Source organism: Calidris pugnax, unplaced genomic scaffold, assembly GCF_001431845.1.
Source record: "Calidris pugnax isolate Ruff unplaced genomic scaffold, ASM143184v1 scaffold292, whole genome shotgun sequence".
Classification (NCBI taxonomy): Eukaryota; Metazoa; Chordata; class Aves; order Charadriiformes; family Scolopacidae; genus Calidris; species Calidris pugnax.
Window position 1 is genome coordinate 775,848 of NW_015091082.1, and position 9,798 is coordinate 785,645.

Sequence of the window (9,798 nt, forward strand, 5' to 3'; positions counted from 1 at the left end):
AGGTCTCGACGTGTGCGAGCCTGCCTGAACCTGCTTTGTTGCTCTGTCTGTGGGGCAGGGATACCTCCAGCAGCCAGGAGAGATCCTGAAACGGCTTCAAGTGGGTTTTCCAGGTGTGTGCTCTGCCTTCTGCAGGGTCTGTAGAGCAGCGGCCTGAGGCTCCCACCCACGAAGGCCTGGCAGATGGCAGGTTTGCTGTGAGTGTGCTTCAACAGGTGAGATGGTTCTTAGGCCATCAGGGTTTTTTGCACCCAAAACCATTTAGGAGACATCTAGGGACAATGGGACCCCCTCATTTCTACACTCCTCCTTCTCCCACTTCAAAGGGAGGCAGAATTGTAAGCACAAGTGAGTCTGGAAAGTTAAGTTCTGGGCTCCCCAGTTCCAGAAGGACAGGGAACTGCTGGAGAGGGGACAGCAGAGGGCTACAAGGATGATGAGGGGCTTGGAGCATCTCCCTTCCGAGGAGAGGCTGAGGGACTTGGGTCTTTTGAGTCTGGAGAAGAGAAGGCTGAGGGGGGATCTGATCAACGCCTATAAATACTTCAAGGGTGGGTGTCAAGAGGAACGGGACGGTCTTTTTTCAGTGGTGCCCAGGGATAGGACAAGAGGAAATGGGCACAAACTTGAGTATAAGGAGTTCCACCTAAAGATGAGGAGGAACTTCTTTGCTGTGAGGGTGGCAGAGCCCTGGCAGAGGCTGCCCAGGGAGGTGGTGGAGTCTCCTTCTCTGGAGACATTCAAACCCACCTGGACACGTTCCTGTGGGACCTGCTCTGGGTGGACCTGCTCTGGCAGGGGGTTGGAGGAGATGATCTCCAGAGGTCCCTTCCAACCCCATGGGATTCTGTGATTCTGTGAAGCGCATTCAGAGAAATAAGTTCTTGAATACCTTGTGTTAATTTAAACACCTTCTGCCTGCCAGGCTGGGGGGCGAGGAGCGTTGCCAGCTGGATCAGCCGTAGCCCTTCTCTAGATCTGTCTCAGAGCATCTTTACTTTAAGTCCCTCCCTAAAACCCGAGGTCTCCCGGTGCAGCGTAAGCAAATATCAGGCAGGAGGAGCAGGCCCTGCCTTCCAGGCTGGGCAGGGACTGCCACAGGGCACGCTTGCCCAATATTTTCTTCGGTTTTGCCTTCTTACTTGTCCTGTCTCCTCTCCTCCCACTCCCTTGCATCTGATACTGGGTTTGGTGGTTGTGCAAGGCTCACATGAAGTCGTGGATGGATAGCCAGGTGTGGGAACCAAATCGCTCCGGTTTTATCTTCTGCCGAGACCATCTTTGCACATTTTGCCCCCCTCCCTTTCACCACTTTTCCAGCTGCTGGCAGATAAGGATACTAGGAGCCATCATGTCATGAAAATTAAGAGAGAATCGCAGGTTGAGCGAGGATCAAGGGCTTATTGTGTGATCGTGATGAGACGTTCAGGGCTAAAGGAGAATAAAAGAGCATCCAGCTTGCTCTGTGTCCCCGCAGAGTGACCAGCGTGGGCTGTTGGCACGTTCTCCAGCAGTGGGCAGGGACTGGAAGAAAAAAGAGGGTATTTCTGCTCCTCTGGCTGGGCAGTATGAGGAAGGGCAGGCAGCTTTGTCCTGCCAAGATGCCCTTAATCCAGGGTTGGTAGCCCAAATGTATCTATGTCAGGAAGCTGCAACCCCAAGAGACCATCCCAGCCATTCTTGCATTGAGAATCTTCTGACTGAGGCTTACAAAGATGTTCTTTTCTTTGATCTAATTCCATATAAACTGCGGAATTATTTTCCTTTAGAGGCTTGCAAATTATGGAAGCATAAACCATGCTAACGATGCGATAAGGACAGCTTTGGATGCGTTCCCCAGAGCGGCTACCCCTGGGCAGGAGAGATGGGAGAGCCGTCTGCCGAGCTCACCTGGCTGCCTTCCTTGGCCCCCTACCTCCTCCCCCCTCTGCCCCCCTCCCCGTTCCCCAAATTCCTCCATCTCTCAGGAACGAGAATCATTTCCTCTCCGGCTTCTTGCAGAGGCAAAGGCCCTGCAGACCTGAAGTTATCTCTGGAATGTGTGTAAACACCAGAGTTCAATGGGATGCTGTTTGCTCCCCTCTCCTTGGGAGGGGGTGGGTTTAAGAAGGGGTTAATAGGAGTTTGTTTTACGGGTTCCTAGCCCTGAGAATTGTTCTTCCTCGGAGGGCAACCCGGCTGACCCCGCTGCCTCTGTGTGCATTTCCCAGCACAAAAGGGGAGACGTGGGGGCCCCGCCACGCTGGTGGGATTTCGGTCCTCTAAGAAGAAGGAGATGAAAGACCAAGGTGGTTCCTCCTGCTGAACGGGGTGGGAAATGAGCCTTAGGTTCCGAGTAAGGAGCAGCAGTTCCACCAGGACCTCAAGCTAGACCAAATCCATTTGAGAACAGGCGTGTCGACACCAGCGAAACGGTTAATTCCTAGATGTGTTGTCAGCGCTGGTGACGCACTAAGCCTGGATCCCTTCCAGAAAACAACACTTTAAACCGGAGACAAAGAACCGGGCTTAGCACAGAGGTGATCAGTGGAATGGCTTGGCCTGGGTATATACAAGGGGTCAAACTGGATGATTTAATGATCTCTTTTGGCCTGAAAGCTTTCTGTTCTCTTCAGAAGATAAATGAAAAAGCCCTTTCACACACACATGCACACACAAAAAAAAAAAAAAAAAAAAAAAAAAAAAAGGGACAACTTGAGATATGTGTGTAATGAACTCTGCTGCTTCCCAGGGAACGGCGGAGCAGGATCTGCGGGAAGTGTGACCTTGCAGGCTGCCTGGAGTTGGTGGCCATCTGTTGAGTGGAGGTGGCTCGCCACCAGCAAGGCCCCCGCTCTCCTGACGTTTCTCAGCTCTGTTTTTCACCGCTCGCTTGACGCCCTCTCCCCACATCTGAGTAACGTTCCCTTCCTTCTCAAAAAAAAAAAAAAAAAAAAAAAAAAAAAAAGGGAGCACTTGAGATATGTGTGTAATGAACTCTGCTGCTTCCCAGGGAACGGCGGAGCAGGATCTGCGGGAAGTGTGACCTTGCAGGCTGCCTGGAGTTGGTGGCCATCTGTTGAGTGGAGGTGGCTCGCCACCAGCAAGGCCCCCGCTCTCACTCCTGACGTTTCTCAGCTCCGTTTTTCACTGCTCGCTTGACGCCCTCTCCCCACATTTGAGTAACGTTCCCTTCCTCATCTCCATCAGGGTGAAGAGGCCAAGCGGCATGAGCAGCCTCCTGGGGAAGATCGGCTCCAAAAAGCAGAAGATGAGCACGCTGGAGAAATCTAAACTGGACTGGGAGAACTTCAAGGAGGAGGAGGGGATTGTGGAGGAGCTGGCGATCCATAACCGAGGCAAAGACGGGTAAGGGGGACTTTACCTGGTAGTAGCCCACCACTTCCTATACGTGTAGGAACTCCATCACCTGCTGCAGAGTCCCGGCTCCAAAAAGCAGAAGATGAGCACGCTGGAGAAATCTAAACTGGACTGGGAGAACTTCAAGGAGGAGGAGGGGATTGTGGAGGAGCTGGCGATCCATAACCGAGGCAAAGACGGGTAAGGGGGACTTTACCTGGTAGTAGCCCACCACTTCCTATACGTGTAGGAACTCCATCACCTGCTGCAGAGTCCAGCAAACCCCTGGCATTTCTTCAGGATTTATTCCAGGGACACATAAAGCCGGTGGCTGCTGTAGGTACCACAGGGGGACAGGTAGGTCTGCAAGCACCTACTGCTCTCCGCTAACAACCTCATGAGCTCTTCAAGGCCAGCTCAAGTAGAGTCTGGCTGGGCTTTATTTTCCCTCCTGTCCTAATTAGACCCTCCCGGTCTAATGCTGCGCTCCCATGAGGAAACCCAATTGCCTTTGACCTGTTTGTTGGGTTTTGTTTTTTTTTAAAAAAAAAAAACTTTCAAATTGGGAGGTATGTTTTTTGTTCCGTTCTTCAAATGACATGTTCCAGCTGCCTCTGTCCTCCCTCCTCCCACGTAAAGATATATGCAAACCCAGAACAGCTGGCAAAGGTGCCTTAAAGATTATGGCAGCGCTGGGTGCTGATTGTGTGCATCCAGCAACGTTCACTCCAATGAAGTTAATGGAAGTATCGTAAAACTAAATGGCGGTGCTGTAAATAACACAGAAAGTTAATAACGTGCACTGCAGGGAAGGATAATAAGATCAGAAGTGGCGTTTTCACTACAAGTGCTTTGCTAAGCTCTGGGAAAACGTAACCGGCTTAGTGGGCAGCTCATGAAATGCATTTTTCTTGTAAGCTGTTCTTTCACTCTGCGGGAAAAACTCAGGGCTTCTGCATTCCACCCGATTGGATTTTGTATTTCAAGTAGGTATTTGGTGACTGTTGGGGTTTTACAGCTTGGTCTCGCGCCCTTCCACAGCACCACCTTCTCCCTCAGATCCGCCCCCATCTCGTTTCTGGCCACTTGTCCTTGAAGGAGTAGAGCAATCCCGTAGGAGTGGTGGGGAGGGAGGGACAGGGCCTTCCTCCCAGATCCCTGAGGTCCATGGAGGTAGGTGATGTGCATCACCTGCCAGAGGACACGTGCACCAGACCGTCCCCAATGCTGGCTGCTGTGGCCAGAGCCCCAAAGGCAAGGCTTTGTGTTGAAACAGCCCGTGCCAGGAGCCCGCAGGCAGAGCCAGGCCGTGTACCGGCCTCTGAGATGGAGAAGGAGGAGGAGGAGGAGGGTGAGCTTCCCCCATGAAGCACCAGCAGGAGCTGCAGGCTGCTTTGGGAGAACCCACCTGCAGGGAAGGGCTCTGTTCCTGGCTGTGGCACCTGGATGGGATGGGGAGCGACCATTTGCCCTGTGCAGATGTCCTGAATGGCTGCCAAGCGTGGTAACACCTTTGGCTCCCCCAGACCGGGCTGAAGGTGGTGGTACCACCATTAAAAGCCAAACCATCTCTTCCCGATTGTTGGGCCGCACTGTTTCTTTCCCCAATCAGCCCGAATCAAGGTCCATCTCGCTCTCAGTTGGACCTTGAGCACCCCAGACAACCCCTGCGCGAGCGTTTTGTGGCACCTCTTGCCTGTGCAAACCTTTGTCAGCCTTTCTTGGGCAGTGCTGTCTCCTTTCCCACCCCATACCAGGGGACAGCTCGCTCGTCACGCCTGGCAGACCTTTCCGGAGACACTAACGTAATGGTCCTTGAAGGCTGAAGAAGGGCTCAGCACACTGGAAAAAAAAAAAAAGAAAAGATGAGCAAAGCAAAACAGCAATTTTAAGAGCGTTTTAAAACTTGGACAGCTCTGGGTTTTGCTGCCCTTCACATCCCAGGCTAGAAAATCTGCTTGGGCTATTGGCAAGTGATTTTTGTCATTACACAAAGAGAAGCCCCCCCTGATAACGTGGGAGTCCTCAGAAAACCGTCTGTGCTGGGCAGGCAGGTCGCTCGGGGCGCAGATGGGGCAGACACAGGTCGTTCTGCAGGAACCTTGTTGTCCCTTCTGCAGCCACCTCTTCCCCCGTTGATAACGCAGGCTCTGCTCACCCTTCAGCAGGCAATCATTTACACACCTCTATAAAAACCCTGAGGAGCAGTTGTTAACCCTTCCATCCAGGATGGGAGGGAGCAGGGCTCTGCCTTCATCCCCGGTGCCCGACGGGCGTTAGGAACCTTTGGTCCCTGCCTGCCCTGCTTTGTGATTAAAACCATCTGCCTGAGGAGGAAAGCCACAGCTCACCCCTGGAGGTGTCTGCCCGCTGCAGAGATGGCCCACGTGTGTCCAGGGGAGGGCAGGAGGCATTTTTTTTTGCTCAGAAGGGAAGGCAGGCTCCATTTCTCTTATTTTTTTGCAGTAACTTTGCAGAAGGTGCTGTTTGCAGCCCAGAGCTCCTTGTGCCTGGGACCTCCCCAGCCCTTCTCTGGTAGCCACACGTGCTCCGTGGCCTGGCCCCAGGATTCTTGAGGCAGAGGGGACACGTGCTGCCCCGTGGCCGTGTCCTCACCCTCGCCAGCCCCTGACAGGGATTTGCATTTCCCCCCCAGCAGCAGGATGGATCCCGAGGGCCCATCCCGGATTCCACAGGAGGGGTTGTTAGGGAGGAGGGGAGGCAGCTCTCCCCCTCTCTCCCGTGGGCTTTATAAAATGGAAACGGGGCCTCTAAATTGGGCCACTTTTGTAGGGCAGACCCAGCGGGGGAGCAGCCCCGCTCGGGCTGCGCTGGGTGAGGGATGGTGACTGGCAGGGGACACCGATGAAACCCCCCCCACCCCCAGGGCGGTTCACAGCTGCCCTCGTTAGCAGAGACTAACGAATTTACCTTCCTCCGCGTGGCAGCTGCCCTGTTTCCGCACGGGCTGATAATTTACGGGTGGGTTATCGATTCGGGTAGCAAAGGTTATTTATTTGGAGAAGGGCAGGAGGGGTGTTTGTGCCTCACCCCTGCACTTTGCACTGCTGTTCTGGCAGCATGGAGCTGGAGAGGGAACCCGAGAGGGAACTGGAGAGGGAACTGGAGAGGGAACCAGAGAGGGAAATAGAGAGGGAACCAGAGGGGGAACTGGAGAGGGAACCAGGGAACCAGAGAGGGAACCAGAGAGGGAACCAAGGAACCAGAGCGGGAACTGGAGAGGGAACCAGGTAACCAGAGAGGGAACTGGAGAGGGAACCAAGGAACCAGAGAGGGAATGGGAGAGGGAACCAGAGAGGGAACTGGAGAGGGAACCAGAGAGGGAACCAGGGAACCAGAGAGGGAACCAGGGAAGCAGAGAGGGAACTGGAGAGGGAAGCAGGGAACCAAGGAACCAGAGAGGGAACTGGAGAGGGAACCAGAGAAGGAACTGGAGAGGGAACCAGAGAACCAGAGAGGGAACTGGAGAGAGAACCAGAGAGGGAACTGGAGACGGAGCCACAGTGTTTGGGGCACACCAACCCTGCAGACCACCTGCTTCCCTGCCTGTGTCCATCAGGACCTCCAGCCCCCTTATGCTTGTAGTACAAGCTGGCTGGGCTTGTTCCTGGGCTACCTGCCCCATAAGCCACGGTGTGTGCGCGGCCTTAGGGGGGTGGGGGTGCGCTCTGGCCCCCACGGCACTTTTCTGTGGCCGGCCAAGGCCAACGCCACGGGGGGAACATTCCTCCTCCATGCAGAGCTGTGAGACCGCATTCCTGGCTCGTGATCCGTATCGATCCCCCCAGGAGCCAGTCCCTGCCCGCTGGTGAGGCATGGAGAGAAGAGGAGGAGGAGGAGGAGGAGGAGGAAGGCACTGACCCCTTGCTGGGGTTGGAAGAAGGGAGTCACGACTTGAAGGAGCTTCAGATGGAGTAGCTTGGGCTGTGGCTGCCCGAGCGCTGGGGGCTGTCCCCAGGTTAACAGCGGTCCCTCACCTTCCCCGGCCGTGACTGGGGTTGGTGTTTGGCAGCGGAGGGGGAGGAAAACCACACGCCCCTGTCGTGTACAACCTGACCCCCCCCCCAGTTCCTCCACTTCCTTCCCGTGGCCTCCCCGAGCTCGGCCCCCGGGAGCGGGTTCGTGGGGGTGAAGGGAAGTGACACTCCCCTGGCCTTTCCTGAGCCCGCCTGGGGGGACACCTCGGTGCATGGCCCTCCCCTGATGGCGAGGGGGGGCCAGAAAAATCCCCCCCCCCCAGCAGGCAGCTCAGCGTTAGGCCGTGCTGAGCCCCTGGCAGCCGGCGGAGAGGAGCTGACCCAGTTGTGTCGGTGCGAGACGGGCTGGGGAGGTGATGGGAAAGGGGGTGGCAGCAAGAAATGAGTGCGGATTAGTCCGTTCCCAGTGACGGCTGGGCGGGCAGGAGCGTCAGGGCTGTCCCTCACAGCAAGGGCAAAGGCACCTCCCTGCTCCTGGGAGCACGATCGGCGCCAGTTCGATAGCGGCGTAAAGCGTGGCAGAGTCTGTGGCATTGGTTTGATAGTGGCATAAAGTGTGGCAGAGTCTGTGGCATCAGTTCAATAGTGGCATAAAGCGTGGCAGAGTCTGTGGCATTGGTTCAATAGTGGCATAAAGCATGGCAGAGTCTATAGCATCGGTTTGATAGTGGCATAAAGCGTGGCAGAGTCTGTAGCATCAGTTCAATAGTGGCATAAAGCATGGCAGAGTCTGTGGCATTGGTTCAATAGTGGCATAAAGCGCAGTCAAGTCTGTAGCATCAAGCAGAGACCCCGTCACCGAAGGCAGTGCAGCCCCTCCATCCCAGAGGGACCACGGCTGGTGGTGGGAGGAGGGGTTTCAACCTTTCCACACAGTTGGAAATCCACCGGGGAGCCTGGAAAACCCCCAGAGCTGCTCTTTCTTCCCTGCAGCCTCCGGTCCTCCTGCTTTCAGGCAATGTGTTTCTCTGGTTCCCGGCAGAGAGGTGCCCGACGCGGCGGCTCCTGCATCCACCAGCGCCGTGACCTTGTGGTGACAGCCCCGGCGTTTGCCACCCTGGAACAAACGCCAAACAATTGTGATGATTCAATTACAGCTCCTGTTTTGAATTGCAATTTCACTCCCTCTGTAGGTTAATTAGTAGCACAGCCCCGGGCTATCTGTGGCAAGGGTTTGCAGCAGGGTACATTAAAATTCAGCTGCTCACGCCGTTAATGAGCGGGAAGGTGCTTTTCCAGGCGCAGGCTGCCTGCCTTCTCCCTCCCAGCGCTCAGGTGCCTGCCTGAGAGGGAGGAGTAAACACTCAGCGGTGGTTGAGGAGCTGGTCTGGGGCTGGGAAACCCCTGGCCTGACTCCCTGAGCTGCAGCGGGTGATGCTCTTTGTGTCCCTGGGCCCATCACCAGCCCCTATCATGGGGGCCGTGCCTCCGCGGTGGGGTTTGGGAGATGCCTCAGAGCTGCCTCTCCTGCCCAGGACCTGCCCTGAACCCGCTCAGGTTGTTTCTGAAGGTCATTTCTCAGCTGTAAGGCAAGAGCTGGAAGCAGAAGCAGCCAACCCATAGCTCCAGTGGGGACTGTGGGGACCCCAGACCTCTCAAGGAGACACCACGGAGCAGTTTTGGTGTCCACAGGAGACGTTCAGTGCAGTGACCAGCTCGTGGAGGGAGAGGGAGTGAGGAGGATGACACCTTCTCTCCCTGCTCATCCCCTGGGGTGGGCTTTGCCCCTGGCTGGGGGGGTGGGGGGCTGCTGGGGGCTCTGCTCACAGCCCCTGCCTCTGTCTGCCCGCAGGTACATCGAGAGGAAGGCGTTCCTGGAGCGCGTGGATCACAGGCAGTTCGAAATCGAACGGGACATCAGACTGAGCAGGATGAAGCCCTGATGTGCCAGGGGGTGGCCGTGGCGGGGGGGCACGAGGGGAGAGGGGATCCTGCTCCCTTCTGTGCCCGAGCGCTGGCTGGGGGCTGCCGGCCACCACCGGACCACCGGGCACGGAACCCGCTCTCCACCCGAGACTCAGCCTGTATGTCTCAATGTACGGGTTTTTCCTTTTACTGTAATAGTTTGGGGAGGGGGTTTGGCAGTGGGCAGGGGGCACGCTTTGAGGGTTAAAGGGTCCAGCAGGCGACAGGAGAGACCGACGGGATTCTGGGAGGCGGCTTTCCAAGGAGAAGAGATGGTGGCACCCATCCTTTGCCAACCCCCGGGTGCTTCTGGCAGGAGGAGGAGCCCCCGAGGCTTGGGGGTGGGGGGGAGGAACGGTGCTGGAGCCTGGATTAAGACTCCTCTGGTGTGTTCGGTTGGGAGAGGAGCTGCAGGAAGGTCTGGTGGCTGCTGTGGATGTGCAAGGCCTGGGATTTGGGGCTGGAGCCCTTCTCCCCGCTCCGCCGGCCCCGCGGCGCTCCTGCCCGGACAAAGCCGAACTGTCTCTACTTGTTTGTGGGGTCTGATGATGCTGGG

At 56.1% G+C, this 9,798-nt stretch overlaps 1 protein-coding gene across 2 annotated transcripts in view; it reads left to right on the plus strand.

Annotated features, from left to right (window-relative positions):
* The window catches only part of CFDP1 (craniofacial development protein 1), a 91,672-nt gene extending 81,880 nt beyond the window's left edge, over positions 1-9,792 (plus strand). Inside the window, exons 6-8 of one of the 2 annotated variants that reach the window (XM_014957387.1) lie at positions 3,190-3,250; positions 3,443-3,540; positions 9,130-9,792. In XM_014957387.1, the coding sequence (XP_014812873.1) occupies positions 3,190-3,250; positions 3,443-3,540; positions 9,130-9,220 (250 nt within the window). In that variant the 3' untranslated portion in view covers positions 9,221-9,792. The remainder of the gene's footprint in view (positions 1-3,189; positions 3,251-3,442; positions 3,541-9,129) is intronic. The other variant, XM_014957388.1, reaches the window with a different exon arrangement.
* The last annotated feature ends 6 nt before the right edge of the window (positions 9,793-9,798 follow it).